Genomic DNA, 24,229 nt, shown 5'->3' with positions numbered 1-24,229 from the left:
GGGTTGTTGGGGCGGGATTGTTAGGGGTGCAATAGGAGGAAACTACCTTTGTTTGTGCGTATGGGAAGGTAATCCTGAATAGCTGGGGCAGCCAGCACGGAAGTCACGCATGTTAAAGTGAGAAGTCATGTACGAGGCCCCTTATGGTTGCATATATTACACCGTAGCGTCTTCCTACTCGCTTGAGTATGCGTACAAGTAAAACGCAACGTCATTCCATCCTCGATCCTACAACCATCCGCATGCAAAAGTGAAAAAAAGACATGTGAACGTGTATCAATCTGCGTTGTATACAGAAATGATCCGACGCCATCCACCAATCACTGTCATACCACCACTCCTATCATGCATGCATACAAGTAGCGCAAACAAGATGCCCAGGTTCAAAATACAGTACAACCCTAAACCCACTCATTACAATAGGGAAGAAGTAAGCCATCTGGTATCCAAACACCTCTTTCCCCCACCATTACCACCATCATTACCATCATCTTCTTGTACTTCCTTCATCTTGGTATCCTACTCCAAAACCTCCACCATGCTCGCCTTCTTCTCCTCGTCCTCAACCAACATACAGCGCGCGCGACACACATCCTCGACGATATCGACCACTTTGCGGAAGCTGGAGGCAGCGCCGCGGGTTTGCGTGAAGCGCGCGAGGCAGAGGTTAGCGCGGTGTCCGTGTTCGAGTACGACGAAGAGTTCGATGACGAAGGTTACGGGTTTGATTTTTAGGTCTGTTGGGGTGAGAGTTGTTAGCATGGATGCTTTCATGAGTAGTGACGAAATAAAATGCGGCATTACATCGCCATACAAGCTCAGCTTCCAGCACCTCGACTTCGAGTCGCCACCACTCTTGCAAATGCCCTCCGCTGAATAAAAAACACGCCCGGGGTGATGGGTACTTACGGTTGCTCTTGTCAATGCGTGCGCTGATGGAATTTGCTTTGCGGTCCAACGATACGTCCCGGACGCCGAAGCGCTGCCAGTCGCGCAGAAGACGAACCAGGTCCTGGCGAACTTTGCCACGGCCGATCTGGAAACACAGAGTCTTGCTAGCGGGCTTGATGTGAAGGAAGCGTGATAACCAATTCATCTGCATCTCAGGCGGACCGGCACGAACTGTATCATTGTTGTTATCGGATCCGACGTCGAAGTTAGATAGGATAGAAGACGAGCTGAAGTTGAGTGCTGCGAAGAGGTCAGCATGATGTGAAGTGAAGTCCAGGCGATGGAACATATGCTTACCTCCCAGCTCCATAGACTTCTTGCCCTTGTCATCCTTCGATTTCTTGCCAAGGAAGGCGAAAATCCCCTTGCGAACTGAATCGCTCTTCGCAGCAGCAGAAGAGCTGCTGTTGCGCATAGGGAATTTACTCCCACTGCTACCATCAGACCGCTTCTGATCATGCTTCGTATTATCGACGTTCGTGAAGGGGGCGCGGTCAGTCTTGATGCGGTCATCCAGACCTTGCCATGCCTCTGGAATCTGGAGGAGTATGTTCGACTGCTTCTTATTGACTTGGTTCTCCTTGTTCTCTTGGTCGCGCTCCTGCTCGCCGGTGTTGCGACGGAACCACAACGATTTCTTCTTCTTGAGCACCATGTTCTGCTTCTCAAAGACGGGAGCGGCGTCGTTCGTACGTGGAGCCCGAAAATTGGGTTGTCCGTCATGGTACGGTCGAATTGTAGGTACGGCAGACATCTCCTGAGTCGCATTCGTTTTCAAGCTTGAACCACTGCGCTTGCGGATGTTCAGAGGAGCAACGCGAGTGGGAGATCCATCTACGAGACGAATAGTCTGCTGCTGCTCAGTCACCACACGACGGCTTTGAGGCCTGATTGGGTCAGTGACAGCTCGATGCTTGGGAACACGAATGTCAAACCCATCTCTATTATCAGCCTTCACCTCCTCGGGAATCACACGGAGCGGCCTACGCTCAGGAGACTTAACGGGAGCTGAGACCGTACGCTTGCCACCGACTGCAGGCACCATGAGGCGATCGAGGTGTTCAAGCACATTGTTGAAGTGTTCAGTGCTATCGTCATCCTCATTCAGGCGCTGGGCAATCTCTTCACGAGTCTCCGCCAGCTTTCGCTGCAGGAAGGTGTTGGGAGTCTCGGCCGGGATCGGTGGCAGCGGCCGATCTCCAAAAAATAACCTTGTACCCGGGGTAGTGGCCAGTGTACTGCCGCCTGAGTCTCGAGTATTGGAGAAAGAAGTTGGAGGGCTTTCGTACTGCGAGGCATCGTGATAAGCATCTGACCGAATGCTTGAGCCGACCGAAGAGCGGTTGAAAGCTTCTTCCATGACTTTGCCCAGCTCCATGCTGACCTTCCGAGCCTCTCCCTGGATGTACTTGGTAGGGCTCCCTGGCTTGCGAAGTTTCAGGCGTGGCGTCTCTGAGTTCATACGAGCCCTTGGCTTGGGGACTAACCGATTCGTGCCAGTCTTGATAGATGGTCCGTAAGACCCAACAGAAGTGTGAGGCCGATGAGACATGTAATCAGCACAAGAGCCAGCCTCAGTTTGCCAGCTGCTAGCTGTCGCTGCCGAAGACCGACGATCGCGCAGGTGCGAAAAGCTCACACCTCTTTTACCCATACCAGCGGAGCGAGCAACGACAGGTGGGCTACTAGGCCAATGGGAGCTCGCGAAGGACGACCGGGACATTGAACGTTGCTGGACCGAAGGGGCACGATGATATGAAGGAGTGCTATGGTGGGAAGGAGTGCATTGTGAAGAGCCGCGCGAAATTGCAGAACTACGCTTAGAGTTGTTCCGCAGAGCTTGAACGCGTAATGAGTTCCCCGTATGATGTCCGAAAGCCGTGGTGGGACGTTGCTTGTCGCTGCGGCTGCTACGCCCCCGGTGAACGGTAACATTCTGGTTGAGAGGGGCATCTTCTGGAATGGGAACGATGGGCTGCCGTGAAGCTCGGTATGGATCGTAGCTGGCTTCAGAGACAGGCGACTCATAGAGGCTGTGCTTCGAGTATAGATGCTCGTTATTCAAGATCGAATAGGCAGATTGTGAGCGCTTGTGAGCGTGGTCGTTTATGGGAAGTTCTTCCATATCCTTGCGTGTGGGCACATGGCGCGTATTGTGATGATGATCGCTGTTGGAATGAGCTACGGTATAGTGCGCGCTCGGTTGATAGTTCTCCAACTGGTCGGTGTGGTACTTCTTTAGTGCAGAGTAGAAGTACTTCTCTTGGTTTGCTCTGTCCAACTATTAGTAGATGCCTATGTGTACTGTAAAATCAGCCGCTTACTCTTGACTCAGCAGCTTCTGGACCAGAGCCTCCTCCTTCTCGCTGTGCCAGAGCGTACGCAGGTAACGCAAGATTTCGCGATCAACGGATTTGCGCTCCAGAGTTGTCCACTCTGCAATAGCGGGAAGAGGACCAGTCCAGTGGTTGACGTTGGCATTCTCTCCCACGAAGTTTAGCTCTTGCTGATACTTGCTGAGGAAAGGATGGTCCCAGATCTCATCGATAGAGATGCGACGGTTTGGATCAGCGATCAGAATCCTCCCGATCAGGTCCTGGGCTTCTCTAGAGATGTTGTCGGGCATGACATACTTCGCCGCTGCGATATCACGAAACAGGTGCTTCAAATCGCGCTCATCGCCAGAGTAGTTGAAGGGAGGGGTGCCGGTGAGGAGGACGAATAGTATGACTCCACAGCTCCATACATCTGCCTTTCCTCCGTCATAGGATGTAGTCTTGATAACCTCTGGTGCAGCATAATGAGGGCTACCGCAGGGTGTGGTAAGTTTCTTGCCGATAGGCTGTAGCGCAGCCATGCCGAAGTCGACAAGCTTGACCGTCATGGTAACTCTGTCCAGCAGGATGTTCTCGGGCTTGAGGTCGCGATGATGAATATTAATTCGATGGCAGTAGATTAAAGCTGCGATGATCTGACGGAAGATATGGACCGTATGGATCTCGATCAGTCCATGTTGCTCGTGAATGTAACTGAAAAGCTCGCCATCTTCTACAAACTCCATGATGAGGTAACTGCAAAATGTTAGACAGGGCGATTATAGTGTGTGGTGTACTTACAGCTCATCGCGGTTCTCCCAAATATCATATAGGCGGACGATGTTGGGATGGTCCAGCAACTTCATGATGCAGATCTCGCGCTCCAGGCCAAATGGAATGACCTTGCCATCGGGATATAGTGACGAGTCCTGCTCAGCGCTCTGAATGAGATTGGCCAGGCTTAGAGCGCGCACCTTCTCTGCTGTAGCTTTCGAGATGATCTTTGCCGCACCATATTGTCCTGTGCCGCTGTGCCTGACAAGTCGTACACGCGAACAGCCACCTCGTCCAATAGTCCTACCCAGCTGCCAAGGGCCAATGTGTGTCTTGCGGCGGCGGTTCGAGATAGAGGCATTGGTGCTCGCATTCGAAATTTCGGAATCGCGCTTGGAGGTGTGAGGGCGGCCTTCGTGGGCTTGAACTACGGATAGACGCTTGTTTTCTGGCGAGGCTTCTTCGTGCCGAACAGCAAGAGTACCATTTGGAACTATGAACTCGTTGTGGGGGAGCGGCTGAGGTGACGAAGATGCGTAGCTGTTGCTGCGCTTTTCGTTCCCTTGCTGAGTGCGTGGGCCCTCGTTCACGCGATTGGTGCCATCTCCGAGTGCGCGTCGACGCGTTGGTGGGCGGCCATGGAAGCTGGAATCCATATTGTGGGTAGAAGCTTGCAGTGGTCAAGGTGGAAGCCCTCAAGTAGTGCAGCCGCCGTGGTTGTGATGCAAGGGTAGGATGAAAGCCAAGATATACAAGATGGTAAGGTGGGCGTCCAAGTATAAAGCTCGCGGTGTGTTGTTGTGGTAGTCGAAGTCGCTGTAGTGGGTGGAATCAGGCAAAAGTCATGACCAGGATGTTGTGTTGTTGTTTATCGCTGTTGGTACTGGAAGCGCTCGCTCGACAGTTTGACTGCCAGCGAGTCCGTAGACAAAGCCGGTAAAGGAAAGGCGGCTAGATGTGCAATGCCAGGTGAGACTGCTCTCGCTCCAAGAGGCTAACAAGTAGATGGATGCATACAATGGACCAGCTATGCAAGTGTTGATGTTGGGGAAGGAATGGATGTTGCGAGGGGAGATTTGTGCACAGACGAACCCTTGTGGAAGCGCGATCGGATGCAAACGTGGCGACGGTAGGAGCAACTTCGATGCCAGCCACAGCAGTGGTGACTGACCTGATAAGCAGGAAAGCATCTCTCGATCTTGCATGAGATACAAACGAGGCGTTCAGAGATACAGCGTTATTGGAATGTAACAACAATCATAGGCGAGACGTATCGCCATGATCCCAAAGAAGGTGAGACGAGTGGAATATTCAACTGGTAAAGGAGAAGAGATGACGATTGAGATGATAGCTGTTCCTTACCTGTGACAGCACAATGTAAGTCTAGAACTTCTTCGTGAGCTCTGGTCATTTTCCTTGTGGAGGCGGCGGCAGGTCTTGCTCGCGAGTGTGGCGCCCGGGTCGCAATATGCTTCATGCATGGACATACTGAGAGACATCATGAAGTTGAACTAACAACGCAAAGTGCCTCAAGACAGAAATTGATCGCATGCAAAGGGAAGGAAACAACAGCGAAGCCGGGCGATACTGGTACATTTGGGAACTTCGAACACATTACCATCACATTTCAACCCTCCCTAATCAATCAAGTAACAGATCCATGGGGCAACTGAAAAACATGAGACGAAGCACATCGTCGTGAGGTGAATGCGCGTATTTCACAACGCGCATTGTGATGAGGTGAGGTGAGGTCAGGTCAGGTCGAGGTTTGCAACGCGTCGCGCATCTTCCCCTCCCACGTCCGTGCCGCGTCATCCCGTACCAAACTCCCAGCCCCCGGTATCTGCCGAACAATTCAACCCGGCTACATGGTTGGCACTCTCTTTTTATGTACCTAACCGTCGCTGCGTCCCTTGCACGCATCAAAACCTTAATGCCGCGACCACTTGTTCGAGAATATAATGCAGATGTAATATACATTACTACTACGCAATAGGTACCTGCAGGAAGACGACAAACAGGTTAGGCATGACAAGCACCCGAATCACACCGCACTTTTGCCTTTGGGGACGATTTTGATTTTGCAGTGACAGTGTGACAAGTCATAGGAAACATATGTAGTGAAGACATCGATGAATCATAATATGTGTAGTATTGTTTTGCGATATCGCAGCCCCCAAGCCTTTTTGAAAATATATCCAGTTAGTGCCTCTCTCTCTTTCGCTGGATGCGAATGCATTGCATATGCAACCTGCCGTGGAAGCGAAGCAAAAGAAAAAGAAGCCCCCTGCATACAGAAGATGTTCCTTTTCGTCTCTGAAACATTACACCCGCAGCAGTGCTCTCTGCGATCCGCCCACCGACCGAACTTCAGGTCTGAGACCTCTCTGTCCTGTTCGCGGTCCCTGATCAAGCCCCGAGTGGGGAAAGAAAACGCGGCGTGAACTACACAGATACAACAACCGAAAAGCGCACATGAGCCAATGCAATACATCCCCGTGCGCAACAAACCCACCATGAGTACCTTCATACATACACAGAGAAAAAACAACAAGTAAAAGGTATCCGCGATCAAAAACGTTCCCGTAACTCCTCCCTTTCCATTTGTCCATTGCCCAGGGTAGTCCAGTCCAAAAATGAAGTGAGATAGAGCGTGATAAAAATGCATAAGTCGTAGCGTATAAGAGGGTAGAATATGTAATACAGGAGAAGAAGAAGTGAAGTCGAGGCCGAAGTATCTCCAGGTAGGTGACGTCGAAAGGTTGATCAATGCGATTTCGAGTCCTCGATTTTAGGCGACGGGGTTTCGCGTTTCGTGTTGTCGTCTGCGGCGGCTTTTCCGCAGCCCTTGACAAGTATATGGCGCTATCCATCTATTAGTATTCATTCTGTATGCAACTTTGTGAAAGAATTAAAACATACCTTCAAGGCGTCCTTGCGCGAGAAACTCTTGTCACAGTGGTTGCAAGGGAACGGCTTAACGGCAAGATGAATCCTCTTGTGCCTCTTCAAGTCATGATTGCGGTTGAAGCTCTGAGGGCACTGGTCACACTTGAAAGGCCGGTCATTGGCAGCTGGTTGCTGATGTTGCGGATGACCCATAAAATGCGGCATAGCAGCCGCATGTCCACTGTTGAACCCAGGCATCATGGCTGGATGTCCCCCGACCAAGGCAAGTCCGCCATTGGGGTTTTGGACGTTGGAGAAGACGGGGGCTTGGCCGCCAGGGTATTGTAGTGGTGGTCTCTGTTGGTATTGGTAGGGCGATTGTGAGGGGTTGTTCGAAGGGATCGAGGGGATAGAGCCTTGGGATACGGCGGGGGACATGCGGGGCATGGAACCGCCGGCGCTGATGGGGCTTTGTTGTTGGCTTAGTGTAGGGGATGGGCCGGTGGAGTAGGGAAAGTTTGAGTGTTGGGGGGTGCTGGCTGTGTGGTAGCTGTATGTTGGGGTCGGTGGTTGGGGTGGCCTGAAGGAGTCCTGGCTGAGAGCAGGCGATTGTTGTGGTGCTGAGGAAGAGACTGGTGTTTGTGCGCTCATCATCTGTTGGTGGTGGTGGTGGTGTTGTTGCTGGTGGTGGTGCTGTTGATGTTGCTGCTGTTGTTGTTGTGTGGATATCGAGGGCATGCTCGCTCCGTTGGACGAAGGCGTAAAAGGTGGAAGTTGCTGATTCATTTCGTATGGTGGCGGGTTCAGCCCTTTGCCCAGTGAGTCTTGTCGTCCAAGCTGACCGTCACCGCGCGGTGGAGCAAACATACCTCCACGAGCTTGGCCGTATTGGTGCTGCTGTTGATGATGCGCGGGTGGGTAGCCATAATGTCCTGCTGATCCCTGCGCTGGCGGAGAGTAGACGTATTGCCCGTTCGAGTATGCCATTGTCGTGGAGTACGGGGCGCTGCTCGTAGAAACACCGGATGAACCAATCACATCACTATGGTGTGTGTTTGGCGGAGTCAAAAGGTTGCCTATGGTAGACGGAGCCTGTGATGATTGGGACGTGGTGACGGTGTTTGTGAAGGGATATTTGTGCATGGGTGGTGGGGGGAGCTCAAAGCTGCCGAGTTGCTGGGCGTGAGGCCTCCGCGTTGCAAAGCTGGGGGGTACACCCATGGGGTCTGACCCAGGATGCATGGAAGACGGGTGAGCCACGGCAGCAGCCACGTTGGCGGTTGTATCCCGGGTAGGTCCTGATGACCTACCTGCTTCGGATGAAGGAGGACTTGGGAGAGATTGCAGCTGTGACGCTGCAAATGGCGGAGTGTAGTGAGCACCGGACCAATACAACCCACGTGAAGGCTGAGAATCCACGAAGGGCAACGAGCGGCTCGTAGCTCAAAGGCGTAATGTGAGAGGTAGGGGCTCTAGTTGAAGGGGGGACAAAGTGCAGATAATATGCAGGTAGTGGAGGGAAAGGGATCTTGTAGAAGGTCCTCCCAGTGCACAAATACCCGCTCGGTCTATGGGTTCGCAATGGTGCTCTCGGTCTAGTCTGTCGTCGCGTCAGACGGCTGAGGGCTGCTCCGAGTACTTTGAAATGATGCAATCGAACGAACGGCTCCGCTAATGGTACCTGCGCTGGTTCAGGCGGACAGTGATACCAACAGACGCACGTATGGCCGTAAGTACTCTAGAATGTCTCGGTGACTGCGAAGTGTTAGTGGTGCTCATCGTCGCAGGTCGAAAGAGGAGAGCGTACAAGAGATCAAAAGCAGATACTCGTGGAACTGTGGTGTTCTTCAACACAGACTGCTCGGTAGGGCCCGGTTTCCTGGTTGCGCAGACGTGGTGCTACTGAGACTGTTACACGGGATGTGTGTATGATAGCTTAGGGCTAAAGGTAGTGAGTCGTCTACTATGACGGCGTTGATGTTGTCGTCCGACGTTTGATAGCAATGCTCCGGATTGGCTGTGGTAGTCCTGTTGGTACTCGACCCGAGATGATGGATCGCAGTGTTGCAAGACGTGGTGTTGTACGTTGAGGATACGACCCACTGATCCTTTGGCGGCGGGGGAAGTGAGCCTTGTGAGGTGCTGGTGGTGGAGTTTGAGGCGTGTGGAGCGGCGATCACTCCTTGTTAAGCTCGGGACCTGGGCGCCCTAGAGGAGCGATGGCGGAGAAGGCTGGAACCTGGGAGGACTAAAGGCTTTGTTACCGCGAGTGAGTGGAGAGCGGTAGCCCTCACGTATATGTATGGCGGGCTAAGAATGTCAGGGTAGGTGGGCTCGCGTGGCTGACTGGCGCGCTGGGGCTTTGGGAAAATCAAGGGCTCAACCAGGCGATAGGGTCCGTCCAAGCGTTTTGAGGATCTGGATCGGGATGGGAGATGAGAATTAGCACGAAAGGCAAGCCTCAGGTGAGCGGGCGGGAGCGCTATCCACAGACGCACTTTGTCACAACAAGGCAACGCAAACGAGGCACGGCAGAAGCAATGCGACGAATGAATGACAAAACCACACCGTTCAGGTCCAGTTTAGAGAACTAGTCGAGCATGGGGCCAGACACAACAATGCATTACCAGGGGGGTGAAAGCACCCACCGTAGCCAGACCCTGTGCGCAGACCATCTGTCGGAGTCTGCTGGCGTGCGGGACGGCTTGGACCAGCAAAGTGGAGGAGAATCGCTTGCGCCGGCCCGTGGATTCAAGACGTCTGGATATCTCATAGTCACACTCGCTGATGAGCAGCAAGGTGTAACGCCGTAGCCCGGCACATGTTTTGACCGTCGCACGTTATGACGATGAGTGGCGCAAAAGCAGAAGTTGGACGGCCATGCGGCTCCTCCCCTGACCCAGACTCGCGGCACGACAAGAGACAAGGCAAAGGACGAAATGCTTTTGTCTTTCCCAAGTACCAAGGGTCAGGAGCCTACTGACACTCTAATGTGCGTCGGGACTGGCGCCAACAGGACCTGGGAGAGCCTGTTGGCGCACGGACGTGGTCTGGCCCAAACAACGCTGGGGCAGAGGCAAAGCACATTCAAAGACGACCCTTGCCTGGTTTGCCCAAGCTCGCCGTTGATAGAGGCCAATCGCCGTTACTAGCAGCGCTGATCTCAGAAGATGTCTGGTGGGTGTGTCGTAGAAGCGCTATCAGGTAGGACGTGAGCGCTTCATTCAGTCGCAGACCTCATCACGTTGCATTGTCGCGAGCCTCAGCGTCAACCATGGGCTCGCGAGAAACAGAGTCCAGCTGGGAAGTGCTTATCCCTGCAGGGATTTCTGTTCGGCGACCAAGGCTACGACCGTGCTTTCTACAGCTCTACGAGTTAGCTGACGACATGGCGCTTTGAACGAGCGGGCTAGCGCTAGCCGAGATGGAGCATGACTGCGAGCTGCACATGATGAAGTGATGGACTACCGTGCGCTTAAGCGGGCGTGTTTCGATGGCGGGATGAAAGAAAAGTGGGAGGTGTGCTAAAGTATCGGATCGACATGGCACCCGTTCCCTGTCCATGGTCTTGGCCGGGTTCGACCAGTTGCGGAGCAATATCAAGACGGTCGAGGCGTCATTCCGGAAAGCTGCTGCTGGCCCCGAGTGTGTGATGATTGGCCTTTGCGAGGATGAATCGTCGGGCTAAAATTAGACGTTGTATTATATTGCCCACGGCACGTGTGCATCGCAACAGGCATGGTGCAATAAGCAGAGCATTGTATACCCTGCTCAACTCAATCTCTCAGACGCCAGTCCCGGCGCACCGTCGTCGTACATTCTGCCTAGATGGGTGGATCTCCACGTGGAAGCGCATATTCGGCCCATTTTGCGCGCGTCTGGTGCCGTCTTACGAGTCTTGGAATCTCCGTCGTTGCAGAGTCTGTCGCAGCCAAAGGCGCCATCCTCTCAGCTTTCGCGGAAACACAGTGCGCCGGCGGCTTGATATGGCTGAAGGTTGACAGCTGCTGCACGATGGAATTTGATGATGGAAGCGCGTGCAAGACGTTCAAGACGTTCAAAACATTCAAGATGCATTCTGCAGATGCTGTGTCGTCAGAGTCTTTCCCAGCGGCCTGGTTTCGCGAGTTGGCGAAGTGGCGGAATGACATGGTGACAAGGAACTGGGGAGACGACTCCGCGGTCGATCAGACTGTCGGTTCATGTGCAAGCCAGGCCGTGTGGTAGTCGGGCTGATGCCACAGACCATTGTTTTGGGGCAGCCGCTGCGAAGCCATGCCCGTTAAGCTGTGTTGCATGGCCGAGATAGCGCAAAGATCTCATAGCCGCAGCCGATGGCCGGCTCCTTCAGCGCCCTCAGCGCCCACGGCGAACTGTGAGAGGCTGGTGTGGTGGCGTGCTGCTTCTCCCCGTCTCGGGTCGCGGTAGGCGTCACAACGTGGACAGCCCTGGCCATGTGTCTGCTTCCGATGGTGCCAGGATGCCGTATATTGACAGCTGCTGCGCAACAGAAGGTGCAGAAAGAAGCAGAAGGAAAGTCGTCACATTGCATCGGCATGCTCCCTCTCATCTCAGCGTGTTTGATCGCAAGTGATGGAGTGGGCATTTTCGTGTAATCCATGGCGTGCTGGCCCAATCAAGAGCATCCATAAGCGAGGCCTCCGCGAAGGGCAGTCGCGATCTGAAGCTGACCGGTGGTGCCTTCCTATTGCGCTTGCATCACACATGGCAGCGCATCTCGAGTAGAAACATGCGGCATTCACTCCTCTCCCACTGCCAGCCGCCTAAACTCATCACAGAACCCAGACGCCAAACTGGTTTGAGAAAGCCATGCGCCGATGAAAGCCAGGATCACCGCCTGCCATGGCTATCCCGGTCCCAGCTGCAAATTATCCCCTCTGCCGGTTCTCTCACGCTTGGCTGGCTAACGAACTCGCCATACGTGCGTGCGCTACTCTTTGACTCCACCCCATCGTCATTATCTCAGCCTTGCCAGCTCAATTTACGTCTAATTACCTGCTACATGACGCCAGCCATCTTCATCCCACGGTACATGCTATGTCTCCTCGTGACCGTCGCCGCCAAACCTGCCCAGGCTGCCCTGCACATCCCCTACATGCTCAAGTGCTTCATGTGTACCAAACATCAGTCCAGACCAGCAACGTCGACAGCGGCCACTCCGCCCGGCTGGCCACGCTAAGATCTCGACCGTTCCAACCTTACAGATCTCTACACAAGCGTCTCAGGCGTTCGGAGTGTCCGTGGGTCCACATACTTGGCTCTGTCACACGCGGGCTACAAAAGTTTAATCATGACACCAACTCGTACTAGCGAGGTTCAGTCTACCCCTTCCTTCCCCGTCACGGCACAGGCCAGTCAACCGACTCAATCCTGGGACGGAAGTCTTGATCCTCTAACCGACGACGCCCACCCGCATGCCTGGGATTTCCTTTACGCACGACCATCAACGCGATCCAACGACCTTTCGCTCTCGCTCTCTCATCCATCCTGCTGTCAGCACCGGGGGGCGGCGGCGGCGGGCGCATTTTGAGCCGCACTTAGTCATTGTCCATGCTCTGCGGCACAGTTGCGGCATCATGTGTTCTGAGCTTCACTAAACCATCTCATAAACGTTCCATCCTCTTGAACGATACCAGGACCACTATATGCACCGTCGTTTTGTCGTGTACTCGTCGTACTGTCACCATTCGGGCAAGTATGCTTCCACCAGCTTCGGTGGCAATTGACCGGTCACCGACGCGCGACTCGCAACGACTTGATCGTGATCAGAAATGACATGTTATGCACCCCACGTTGCTAGAGTTTATAGCTTTTGAGCCCGGCATCTTCTCCTGCGTGCTGCAGCCATCAGACCAGCCCACCCAAACCTTACCATGCACATCCCAGTGCCGCTAGCCCCTCGACTCGCCAAACCCTGCCTTACACGGTGTGCTCAACGCGACTTTGCGTCAAAGCACGTTTGGGCTACCCCCCATCACAGCGCTCCTTTGTAATTACCAGTTCGTACCATCACGGCATGATTTGTCTTCATCATGTTCCCCGCCTACGCTAGTCAAACTTGTCCATCACCCAACGCCTGGAGCCTCAGCCGAGCAGGCTGCCTCGCTCAACCTGACCTTCGTCTACACGTCTGTCAATATTCTCCGTTAGCGCTCTACGCTGATCTCCCCGAGCATAACACCGCAGAAACTATTTTGTCAAAGGAACGCGTCTGTGCTGCGCGTGTTGAAGCTGCTCGACTGTACCTGCGTCAGTAATATACAGTCAAACACAAGTCTGTGTGGCGCCGCCATCATCTACACTCCACATCGATGATCCCGTTGATCGTCCCCAGGAGCGTTGTGCTTTGCCTGGATGAGCGCGCCAGACGTCGTGTCCGCTAGGTCCGACGCCCAGCGCCCTCGCCCGCAAAAGCCATCCCGTCTATAGGTGCGCCACGCATCCATGATGTACGCAGGGTAGACCGTTGTCAAGGTTTTCTTTCTTCGGACCATGGTCTGCATTCGTTCTAAGCTGCTGCCGTTGAAGGCTCAGGCTCCCAGTCTAGGCAAAGCAGACTATCCATGACTCGTCACCCTTCGTCAAATGCGACGAACACACGATAAGCTACTCACGGAAGGATTTGCTGAAGTTCAGGCTACAAGCGCTGACACACTTTTGACTATCAACCAACACCGACATGTGCGCGTCCAATACTATTCGCTCTCAAGCACAGTAATTGCTTGGTATCGTCACTGAATAGGATCGATTACATCCTTCTCGCTTGTTCGCGCGTAAACATTGGTGGAGAACTTCTGATCTGGAGAAGCGCCAATGGGGTGGGTCGATACTCGCAGTTGCGGAAACCTGCTTCCTACACCCACCTATTTTTCTTTGCATGTTGCAAGCCAATCATGGGTGATCCACCCCCAGGATGTTTCATTCTCTCATACTTTCCTTTAAAGAGGCATAGGTATCTTGACGCTGATATGTGTCAAATAACCACTACCGCGCGTACAACTCGATGGGGGCCATCTCGCTTAGCGAACACGAGAAAACATCAGACCACAGTGGCCTTGTGCTACACAACACCTTTCTGCATGCAAAGTGGTTCTCGTACAGCCCAATCACACTTTTCTTTGCTTTTTCTTTTCGACTGCTTTTATCGTCCTGCAATCTTCTAGCCCTAGGCCCCCCCTCAACAACAAAACGTTCCTTGTTCACTACCAGGTGATTCGTCCGATTCGCATTTCGAGAACACATACCTGGGCATCAAACTGCAAGACATGTGTGTGATAGTCACCAAAAAGCACTAGAGTGATCCACCGGCTATCTCAATGCCGGTCGAATGAGATAACCGAGATCTGTCTCCAACACTTGATGGTCACACAACGACGCATGAATATGACAGAATGACATTCCATCGCACAAGGTCAAGTCTCCCAGCTACCCAGTTTCATCGCTTATGCTTACTGCAGCTTACTCCTTCCACGTGCATAGGACCCTACTAACTGACCATAAGCACTATGGACCGTATCCCGTCTGACACACACAGGAATCTATGGTACGGCATTGTGGGAAGTGCGGCTATCTTTGTTTCCTTGTTTAGCTTGGCCCGTATGCTTGAATTCGTGAGTGTGGCTTGTTCCCTGTTGCGAGTATGGATTCATCGTCAGTCATTGAACGCAGAGATCGCCAAGAGACGGCTCGCAATTGAGGAGTGCCGGTGCGCTGCTGCGGGGCGTAAATGTGGATATGGATGAGAAGAGGAGAAGGCGCTTCGGATGTGCAATCCAATCCAGGGCTTCGCTTGGCTTGGAACCATTGCGCTTAAGCTGTTGGATAGCCACTTCTTAAGCACTATCGAATGGTGGTAGGCGGATTTGTTCTGCACGTAACTAACTATCGTCGGCGGCAAGAAAACATCAAGACATGTTGAAACAACGACAGTGACAGCTGATGAGTCCTCCAGCATTCTCCAGATGCGGCGCCTCGCCCTTTGCCGGGATTTGGGACTATCCACACCGATAAGGCTCTGTTTGCTTTGCTGACGTGACGGCCCATACTAAGACCGTGTCTCTCCTTGCAGACCGGATGCGTAAATTCCCTTGCTGACCGATCACAGGCAACTCCGACGGGCTCCATCAAGCTACTACTACTAGTACTAGCCTTTATCACATCGTATACGAACATGTACTCAGCTTATGCTTGCGCGGTACGGAGTTCGGAAGTGTCGATGCAGAAGATGCGAGAGGGGAGGACAGTTGTGCCAGAAATGGCAAAATGTCTTTAGTTACGAGAGGATCGCAACAGACGGACTTGATTGTCTCATCGATCTCGTGTTGGACCTCTACATTTCTGCCTTGTCCAAGTGAATTTGGGAAGTTCATCGATACTACGGTGTGATACTACTGCGAACATGCGGTCATGCGGCACTCACTCGTTACTGCCATGTCGATACATGAACGCACATGCACTTTCTATTTGGTACGGTACGCCACGGGCCCAACCTCAAGTTTCCGTCGCCTCGGGGTCGGAGCGTCCCTCCCACCGCCGTCACCGTGCTCGTCTTACTAGCACGCGCCACAAGCTTGCGGAGTGGCGCATGACGGCGTCAATGCGTTTATACTCCGATGCAAAGAAAACACTTGGTACTGGCCTAGTTATAAAGTTGTGTAGAGTATGTGCAAAAGTATAGCCAACATGATAAGATATTATCAGCATTTTGCATCGGTCTTGGAATCGTGCAAACTAGGTTTTGGATGATGGGGTAGAAACTTTTATGTGATAGCAGTAGATGTAGAACCCTGAAACCAGACAAGCTCATATCGCCATTGGGATAGATGTTGAAAAATTAGAAGTACTCGACCTCGCAAACACATCACTTCAGCTGATGCGCTTTCAGACATACGGACTGCTTCGTGATGTCGAGCAATGACGGGCTGCTGTGTGCGGTTTATTTGTATACCACGGTCTCACTCATCGAAGCACAGAGGTTAACAAAAACACAATATCTGGTGTCTCTTCATCGTTCAATTGTAAGGAATAGACGAGTTTGGGAAGATATGGAATCTTCTTTTGTGCCTTTTACAAGTGAAGAAGTTGGCGCACATGAGCTCTCACATGCATGATGTGCTGGAAGTTTGGAAACTCGTTCGAGCATACCACTCCACCCGTGGTACGCCAATTCGAATCATTGGAAAAGATCAACTGCAGAACGAGTGATGGAGAAGTATCTATACACCCGAGACCGTCTCAACCATACACTCAATGCGGAATATTGAACTTTTTGAAGCATCCTCGCAAAACCAGGCAAGAGTAGAGAAATCATGTGATGTGTGGATACAACGTTTTGGTGGTTTTCGCATGCCGCAAAGTCATACAAGAGGTACAGTCGGATTCTGGAAATGTGGAGATTTGCAAACTCCCTCAGTGGAGGACATAGCAATGTTTTAAGGTATTTTGAAGTCGACTGGAGCGACTCGGAGACACTTCGAGTATTCAGCGGCTTTTGTAGTTCTCTCGTCCGCCGAGGGAAACATCACAGCCATCGGATTTCGTTTTTGGAAAAGTCCCAGAGGAAAACGACATGCCGCTCTTGCTGACTTGTTTTGGAGGAAGAAAGAAGCGGGTAGATTATGAAGGGAAAGAGAGGAAGCTTGGTGCCGACTTTATATATCCTGTGGACCGCGCTAGTAGTCATAAGACGTGCGATATAATCCTTGAGGTATTCGTAGATAGTAGAGAATATGTCTAGAAGTTCTTTTAATCTTTTATCTTGCCTCCTAAAGATCGTGGCGGCTATGTCGCATGGGTTTGGAAATTCGTATGTCCGCGGCCTCTTCTTTGGCGGAGAACATGTCGTACTACGGTTCTGCTCATACGGGGTAATGCTAACACGATTTGAATCATCTCACTCCAGGAAGTCGCGTTACCCCTGGATATTTATTACCTTCGAAAAGAACAGAAAGATCGTGGTGTTCTTGTGTGGCCTTTTGAAATTCTTGTAGAAGTCGAGTGACGTTGAAGACCTCAGCCATGAACCATGATTGTTTAGTTTTGGATTCTCGAAAGCGAACGAACATGTTGAACCAAGACATGTATCTTGGAAAGATGCGATAGTGCCGAGGTACAAAGAGATGGTCTCGGTTTTCCAAGTCTTCAATGCTGGGAAGATGCCGCGCTGGCTGGATAACCTTGGGGGCATGACGGGCCATTCTACTTAATGAATTCTCTACTACGAGTACCATATTCGCTTTGCACTACTTGCACTGGTATCAGCAGCAAGCAACGTTCATAAACCTCTCTCATACCTCAACTGATGGAGCGTCTTCCCATACTGCTATGCTCCCATCACACAATGACCCAGACGGACATAACACCCCCAAGACCCACCTTCCCTCACTATCACTTCACTACCATCATCACCCATACAAACCTAGCACCAAGTCCACCTTCGCAACCCAGCTCTTCCTGTACAGTCTACCCTACCCACGCCCTCGGATACCACCTTCCGCCCTCATCTCCGACCCATGACACCAATCGGAGTCCACGGCCCACCCTCACACAAGCCCGTTCCCTTCTTCCACCACATTTCTCCACTGTACCATCTTACGTCCAACTAGACACAGTAGCATATATCTAGTACCACGGCACTACCACAAAGCCGTCCTGGTGGACGCTGGCGCATACCACCAGACACGGAGAAGTGACACAAGATCGCTCGTGCAACCGTCAGTCAGGATCGCTGGGAAGGTGGGAGTACTAGTCTGTAGGGCGCTTACGATGGCTGGTGAATCGAAAGCGGTGAAACATGCGTCTTGTTGCATATATGTATGAGTGGTGCAATATGTTCCGTTGTGTTAAGTTTTGCTTTTTGAAGGGTGCGTTATGGGAGGGTGGTGCGAGATATATTGCTTGGTGGGACGAGATTTTGGAGGATGGCCGAGGCGCTCCGAGGAGGTGGTTTGGGGCTTCTTGGATAGTGTTTGTGGTGATGGGGGTTTGACTTGGTTAGTTTAGCGAGTGACGTGTTCTTCTTGTTGTGAGTTCATGACCTGCGCGGTTGGGAGGTCTTTTTCATGGTCCACAATGAGACTGAAGTACTCGTGTATTTATTGCATATGCCCCGTTATAGCAATAACGTGTAAGTTGCATGTAGAATATGTCTCGTCTACTTCTCAAGCTTCACGGATTCTGATCCTCAACATGCACAACATCCAACTCCTCCACCTTGACACCATGGAACATCCTCACCTACCCTCATTAGCTGCGAAACCATATAAAGACCACTCGAAAATTGGTACTTACATTAACTCCCAACAGATCCGGCGGTGCATCCCCAAACTCCCCCATCCTAGGATCGAACCAAACCGCACTTCCACAACTACTACAGAACCTATGCAAATTTCTCTTGACACCAAAGGAATAGTCCTTCAATACGTCTTCACCGCTCTTTACTTGTAGCTGTGACCGCTCGGGGTACACAAGCAAGTAGCCATTACACGTGCAGATGCTGCAGTTGCACGATACAACCTTCCATTGGGTAAGTGGCGGCGAGAGCAGGACGGAGTACTGTACGATACCGCAGTGGCAGCTCGCTTCGTAGGTCTGACAATTCTGCGGGTCGAAGGGCAGAAGAGCGGGTTTGGTAGGTGGGGATTCGGTCATGGTTGACGGTGTGTTGGTGGTGCAAAAGGTGGGGTTGGGGAGGGTAGCTAGGTGGCTATGAGGGAGGTAGGATAAGTTTGTCTCCTAGAGTGAGGCGCGATGCTACATATACGTTGTTTGATATAGGCACAGATAGGTAGCAGAGCGGGTTCTCATCGTTGCTAGACAGGAGCTATGCGTGGGAGGGAAGGTGAGTGGTAGGAGGAAGTCTCCGATTCCGTTTCCCGGCGAGTATATGTCTCCGAGACCGTTGATATTGTTGGAGACACGGAAGGGTGCTGCCGGAGATAGCTATACGCTGTGGTACTAACGATTATCAAGCTCCGGCGTTGTTCAACGACTTCTGCGGGTTAACAACACAGTGCAGGTGGTGTTGTAGAAACTTCGCATAACCTCGAGAACACGACCACTTGCTAGTGGAGGATATCATGGACTAGTTGGCATAGTTGCTTTTAATTACAAAGCATGTCGTCGCCTGAAGAAAGACATGTATGCTTCACACGGTCTTTATCACGCTCGCAGTGAGTGCTGGCAATGTGATCGGGCAGAAAGTAGACAGCGAAGGTACGCGTGAAGGTCGAAGGAGTAATGATACAGGAAGTGTCTTTCGATCGAAGCATGGCCGAGCTTGAGACTGGACCGGGTACTGAAGCACTATCGATGTAGTTGTTAGAAAGCTGCAAAATCCCAAGTCGAGGTGCTCGCCAATGCCAAGCCGCTAACTTTCAGCCTCGGTGAAGTGATCCCTGCCCTCAATTCGCGATATCTCCAGCACCAAGATCACCAATCTCAAGCTTCCCGATCGCTACCAGCGTCTAGTAGCCAGGATGTCCCGAGCACGTCTTCTCTTCAGTCGCACGTTCTTCAACTCGTCATACCGATCCGTCCGCCAAAACTTCTTTTCCTCCAGCTACCATGCACATCACAATCTTCCCCTCCCCCTCCAATCGCGTATCCGCTGGTCTTACCTCTGGTACGCCAGCATCCTCGCTTTAGGAATAACAACCGGCCTCGGTGCCCGCCACTTCGCCGCACCTCTCGGTCTCCCAGAGCCTGGTTCACGCGAAGACGAGATCATCCTGGATTCCCTACGTCGCGACATCGACGCTCTGGAAATCGTACAGTCGCTACGCTCTCAATCGTACAACCTACATACCGACACGGCACTACGGTCAGGGCCGGGATTGATGTCTTCGCCGCCGGGATCGAGTCGGAAGATATCAGCGTATAAAGGGTGGTTAGAGCTAGATCTTGATCTGGGGAGAGAAAATGGAGGGAAGAGAGGTGCACTAGGAGTCATGAGTGGAACACGGGGATTGGGTGTGCAAAGAGCATTTTGGAATGCGGAGACGAGAGAGATGGTGGCTGTGGTTTGGATAGGAGGGGGATTGGCTGGGTGGCCGGGAGTTGCGCATGGAGGGGCTATCGCTACCATCATGGAAGAAGTCATGGCAAGGATGATCAGAGGGCCTGATGGCATTGTTGGTGTGTATTATGGCTTCAAGCAACTAAACAACTATACAGAACAAGATCGAGCTAACACGGAAGATAGAACCAGTCCACCGTCCAGACTCCCTCAGCTTAACCTACGCGAAACCGACATACAGCCTCGACTTCTACGTCCTCCGTGCTTCTTTCTCGAAACCGGACCTCCCGCAATCCGAACCGCCGCCTGAGCCTGAATCGCAACCTACAAAGAGCTGGTTGGGATGGTTGTCGCCACAAAAGGATCTTACGAAGAAGACTGAAGCCAAGGGAAAGAAGGAGGAGATTATTGCGACGCTGGAGAGTGTAGGTGGGGATCTTTGTGTCAAAGCGAAGGGCACGTTTAATGGGAGTAGTCCGGTATTATGAGGGTGTGCGATGGTCATGCATCACGATTGACACCAGAGACAGCCGTGGATAGGTCCACGACATACTCGAGGAGTGGCGTGAATATTGAGATACCCAATAGCGGAATGGTTTTATGACCGAGAAAAGGTTGTTCGAGTTGGTTCTACTATGGTTCGCATGCTGAATATTTCAAGGATGTTGGATTCTTCACCGAACATCTGCCAACACGTCCATTCCACCTCAGCGGAGTCTAGAGTCGACCGTCAGACACTTGATTCATCCTCTTGTCGCGAAAATTGACCTTTCCTCGCACGAATATCTCTCACCTATCACGATTATCGCCAGGCGTGCGACAGTTGTTGATGGATGCTACGAAGTCTTGGGATCGGCGAAATTCATCCTGCAAGCGCAGGAACATACTGCACCATTCTTTCGTACGATCACAAGGCGAAACCAGATCAGCATCATCCTTAATCAACTTGCTCCGCCAATTTTCTCTGACTCCGCTGGACGCCCAGTGACTGCTCAATCAGTAATCCTGTCGTACACCGCTAGCAGAAGGAACCCGCCGGACTAATCGCGGACGAGACGTGGAACTGCATCGGAACAAGTACACAAGCAAGTACGGGGTGATCATCAACGAGTAGTTCAAGTCTATTAGAGCCCTCGATATACAAATCGGGTTGTGAATGTACGACAATTGGTCTTTTCCCAGCTCCTACTTCGCTTCTTTGGCACGGTCTAATTGCGCTTTCAACACAGGAAAATGGTCACCACCGTCGCGATCGCCGGCATCAGCAGCCGACTTGCCCTCTTCGTCACTCAGTCGTTGCTGAAACGACCCGATGTCCAAATTCGCGGCTCCTGTCGCGATATCAACAAGCTCCCCGACGAGCTCAAATCCTCGCCCCGCATTACCCTGATCCAAAGCGGACCATATGACACGGATAATCTTCGTGCCTTGATCCGCGGCAGCAATGTAGTAATTTGTGCCTACTTCGCAAACGACGAGACCATGCTAAACGCGCAAAAACTTCTTATCGACCTGTGTGGGGAGGAAGGTATCACGCGATACATAGCCAGCGACTACACTGTCGATTACCGGAAGCTTGATTGGGGTGACTTGCCGATCAAGGAGCCGATGAAGCATGTCCAAACATACTTGGAAGGGAAGCCAGGTGTGAACGGCGTGCACATTCTCGTTGGTCTCCTCATGGAGACGTTCCTCGACTACTTCGGTATTTGGGATGCGGATAAGAAGAAGATGAGATATTGGGGCAGTGGAGATGAGAAGTGGGATCTTACAAGTTATCAGACTGCTGCGGAGTATATCGCTGCTGTCGCTCTTGATGCCAACGCCACTGGCTTCTTGAAATGTAAGAATGACCACACTGCTGTGTACCGTTGCCGATGCTTACAAACAATACCAGTCCGAGGCGAGCATAAAAGTGCACGGGAATTGGCTGCCGACATCGAATCCGTATATGGGATTAAGCCTGTGATGGAATCACGCGGGGCTTTGACTGATCTGGCCCAAAGGTTAGAGAGCAAGGGGGATATTCAGGATGTTCTCAAGTAAGCCAAATCCGTCCCTCATTCTTGAAGTGTTGTAAGCCAGTATCTCTAACTCTTGTATAGTGCTTCAGCATACTTCACTCTGAGCGGGAAGAATTCCTTGGGTGAAGATGTCGATAATGAGAAGTACCCTGAGGTCAAGCCTGAACGATTCGCTGATTTGCTGCGGCAGAAGCCTGCATAGAGTAGGTTTGGAAATCGAGGGTGCATATTAAAGCTGATTGGAGTTGATAGCTATGTGTTAGTCTGGATGTTCATGACTGGATTGACTTCCGCCAAGAATTCCATTCTATAACATATCCAAGCCTTGTTCGTAGTTATACATAGCAGATATACATATGAATATAGTGGTAAGATACACAAATATTCTTTGCAGCAGTTTCATTGTGGCGTAAAGTGGGTTTATAACAGTGTGACCTGCGCTCTTCAAGATTTGGCGTGATGCTTGTTCGAGCTCATGTGGAAGGGAAGGGAAGTTCGTGAGATGTGGGAACTAACGTACATAGGGTAGAATGGTAAAAAGATGGCATGATGTGAGCACTGACTGTACTCTATACGAAGCTGACACGTTGTAGATGCATAAGTCATTTCAATCACTGCTTGTGTACCTTGGCCCTGCCATGATGATGCTCGGTCATGACCCAGTTATCTGGGTTAAATTCTCGGAGGAGACTGGTTGGTGTGGGGTGCGTCGAGTTGGTACAACCAAACCCTGGTGCTATCCCTATGACGCCTGAGATTCCTTTACCATACTATACATACACGTGGGTATACAAGCTCTTCCGTGGTGTTCGTGAGGACATGGTATTGCATTTGCCCTATGGCGCCAGACGCTAACATGGACAACGTCCGGTACACCGAACCAAAAGTCAGTGAAGAAGCCATGATGCCATTCCATTCATTCCATTTTCCGTAGATGTGTTTATCGGAAGAGAGATTCAGAGAGTAAAGGAACACCGAGTCATCCCGAAAAACCAGCCGTAACCCAGACTATGCACGCCATATCGAACCCAGCTTAACGAGTCCTTGCCTGCACCTTTGGTGCGGCACCCTTGGCACCCTGCTTGCTGACCTTGGCGGCGTTGCCTCGTGCGGACGCGGCAGCGTTCTTGGCCTTCTCAGCCTTCTTCGCTGACTCGGCGGCGGCCTTCTTCTCCTTGCCCTCCTTGACGGCGGCGGCGCGGGCAGCGGAACGAGCCTCGGGACGTTGGCTGCGGCGCTCCTTGATTACGTCGAGCGAAGCACCGACGATGGCACGCTGGTGCTTGACTGTGCGGCGGGTGCGCTTCTTGGCGACTTCCTGTTGGGGTGAAGGTGGTTAGCACAGTCCGCGATAGGGTGGTAGAGTTGTATGTTGCGATGAGGGAATACAGCCGCTGAGAATGCCTATATTCTCCATGTTTGTCCGCAGTGTAGACTGATGTCATAGTTCACTGCCTCTCCCAAACATTCCCAGCGACGTGTATATGAGTTTGCGGCGACTAACCTCAGAGATACCCTTCTTGTGCGCCCTTCGGTAGAGAGTGGTCCAGTGAATCTTGCGAGGGTTCTTGCGCTGGAGGAAAAGGGACTCGGTCTTTCCGTTCTGGAAGCGGAAGATCTTGCTGTCACCACGGATGTAGAGCTTGCCCTGTTCATGCCATCAGCGAATGTCCGACCGATGATATTGTTCCATCATCCTCCCCCAGGTGTTTCGCTTTGTTGCCGTCGCGATAGCGGTGTCTGGACATCTGGGGGGCGAACGTCGTGACGTCGAGGGGCAATGTAACGCACCTTGCCCGGGTAGATCTTTTGACCGCTGAAGGAATCGTCGTAGGTACGCATGTTGGCGGTGTTGGCGTGATACCTGTGTGTTAGTCGTGGGGTTGTCGTCGGTCGCGAATTCAATATTGCAACTCCCAGTTGAGACCTGTGGGCGGACTAAGCCTGGATGAGCTAGCCTCTTGGCGCTTGCGCGCGGTGGCTGGTGCGCGCCTCACCAAACGTCGCTCACGCATGCACACTTCGATGCAGCTTCAATGCGATAGTAATTTTTTATTTCAAAAGCGCCATGCAGTACCCGTGTCCTTCAGGCTGTTGCCATTGTTTTCCACACACCTGTACAAGAGCTCCGCATCCCCCTCTGTTGTCGCGTTTAGCCTCGCGGCCGCGTCCTCAGCTACGCGCCAAGATCGTATTCTGCATTTATCAAAAGCACAAACTCAACCTAGGTCTTCATCGGC

At 52.0% G+C, this 24,229-nt stretch overlaps 6 protein-coding genes across 6 annotated transcripts; 2 read left to right on the top strand and 4 right to left on the bottom strand.

Moving 5' to 3' along the window:
* Window positions 1-519: 519 nt before the first annotated feature.
* Window positions 520-4,696, bottom strand: ALTATR162_LOCUS4391 (uncharacterized protein; the record flags this gene model as incomplete). The annotated part of the gene is made up of 5 exons (XM_043312002.1): window positions 520-737; window positions 910-1,191; window positions 1,249-3,224; window positions 3,276-4,022; window positions 4,068-4,696. 5 exons carry the CDS (start codon window positions 4,694-4,696, stop codon window positions 520-522), a joined length of 3,852 nt encoding a protein of 1,283 aa, XP_043167937.1.
* A 2,110-nt stretch (window positions 4,697-6,806) lies between these two features.
* Window positions 6,807-11,080, bottom strand: ALTATR162_LOCUS4390 (uncharacterized protein; the record flags this gene model as incomplete). Its single annotated transcript, XM_043312001.1, has 5 exons — window positions 6,807-6,905; window positions 6,963-8,259; window positions 8,631-8,684; window positions 8,737-8,828; window positions 10,823-11,080. 5 exons carry the CDS (start codon window positions 11,078-11,080, stop codon window positions 6,807-6,809), a joined length of 1,800 nt encoding a protein of 599 aa, XP_043167936.1.
* A 7,036-nt stretch (window positions 11,081-18,116) lies between these two features.
* Window positions 18,117-18,599, bottom strand: ALTATR162_LOCUS4389 (uncharacterized protein; the record flags this gene model as incomplete). Its single annotated transcript, XM_043312000.1, has 2 exons — window positions 18,117-18,185; window positions 18,240-18,599. The coding sequence occupies 2 exons, from the start codon at window positions 18,597-18,599 to the stop codon at window positions 18,117-18,119; spliced, it is 429 nt and encodes a 142-aa protein (XP_043167935.1).
* Window positions 18,600-19,426: 827 nt separating this feature from the next.
* On the top strand, window positions 19,427-20,453 carry ALTATR162_LOCUS4388 (uncharacterized protein; the record flags this gene model as incomplete). The annotated part of the gene is made up of 2 exons (XM_043311999.1): window positions 19,427-20,080; window positions 20,124-20,453. The coding sequence occupies 2 exons, from the start codon at window positions 19,427-19,429 to the stop codon at window positions 20,451-20,453; spliced, it is 984 nt and encodes a 327-aa protein (XP_043167934.1).
* Window positions 20,454-21,198: 745 nt separating this feature from the next.
* ALTATR162_LOCUS4387 (uncharacterized protein) lies at window positions 21,199-22,334 on the top strand (the record flags this gene model as incomplete). The annotated part of the gene is made up of 5 exons (XM_043311998.1): window positions 21,199-21,808; window positions 21,863-22,007; window positions 22,071-22,133; window positions 22,180-22,192; window positions 22,242-22,334. 5 exons carry the CDS (start codon window positions 21,199-21,201, stop codon window positions 22,332-22,334), a joined length of 924 nt encoding a protein of 307 aa, XP_043167933.1.
* A 688-nt stretch (window positions 22,335-23,022) lies between these two features.
* ALTATR162_LOCUS4386 (uncharacterized protein) lies at window positions 23,023-23,831 on the bottom strand (the record flags this gene model as incomplete). Its single annotated transcript, XM_043311997.1, has 3 exons — window positions 23,023-23,307; window positions 23,494-23,637; window positions 23,781-23,831. The coding sequence occupies 3 exons, from the start codon at window positions 23,829-23,831 to the stop codon at window positions 23,023-23,025; spliced, it is 480 nt and encodes a 159-aa protein (XP_043167932.1).
* Window positions 23,832-24,229: the final 398 nt, after the last annotated feature.

The sequence above is a fragment of the Alternaria atra genome (genome assembly GCF_907166805.1).
Source record: "Alternaria atra isolate CS162 genome assembly, contig: 23, whole genome shotgun sequence".
Classification (NCBI taxonomy): domain Eukaryota; kingdom Fungi; phylum Ascomycota; class Dothideomycetes; order Pleosporales; family Pleosporaceae; genus Alternaria; species Alternaria atra.
This window is presented reverse-complemented; position numbering and strand designations above follow the sequence as displayed.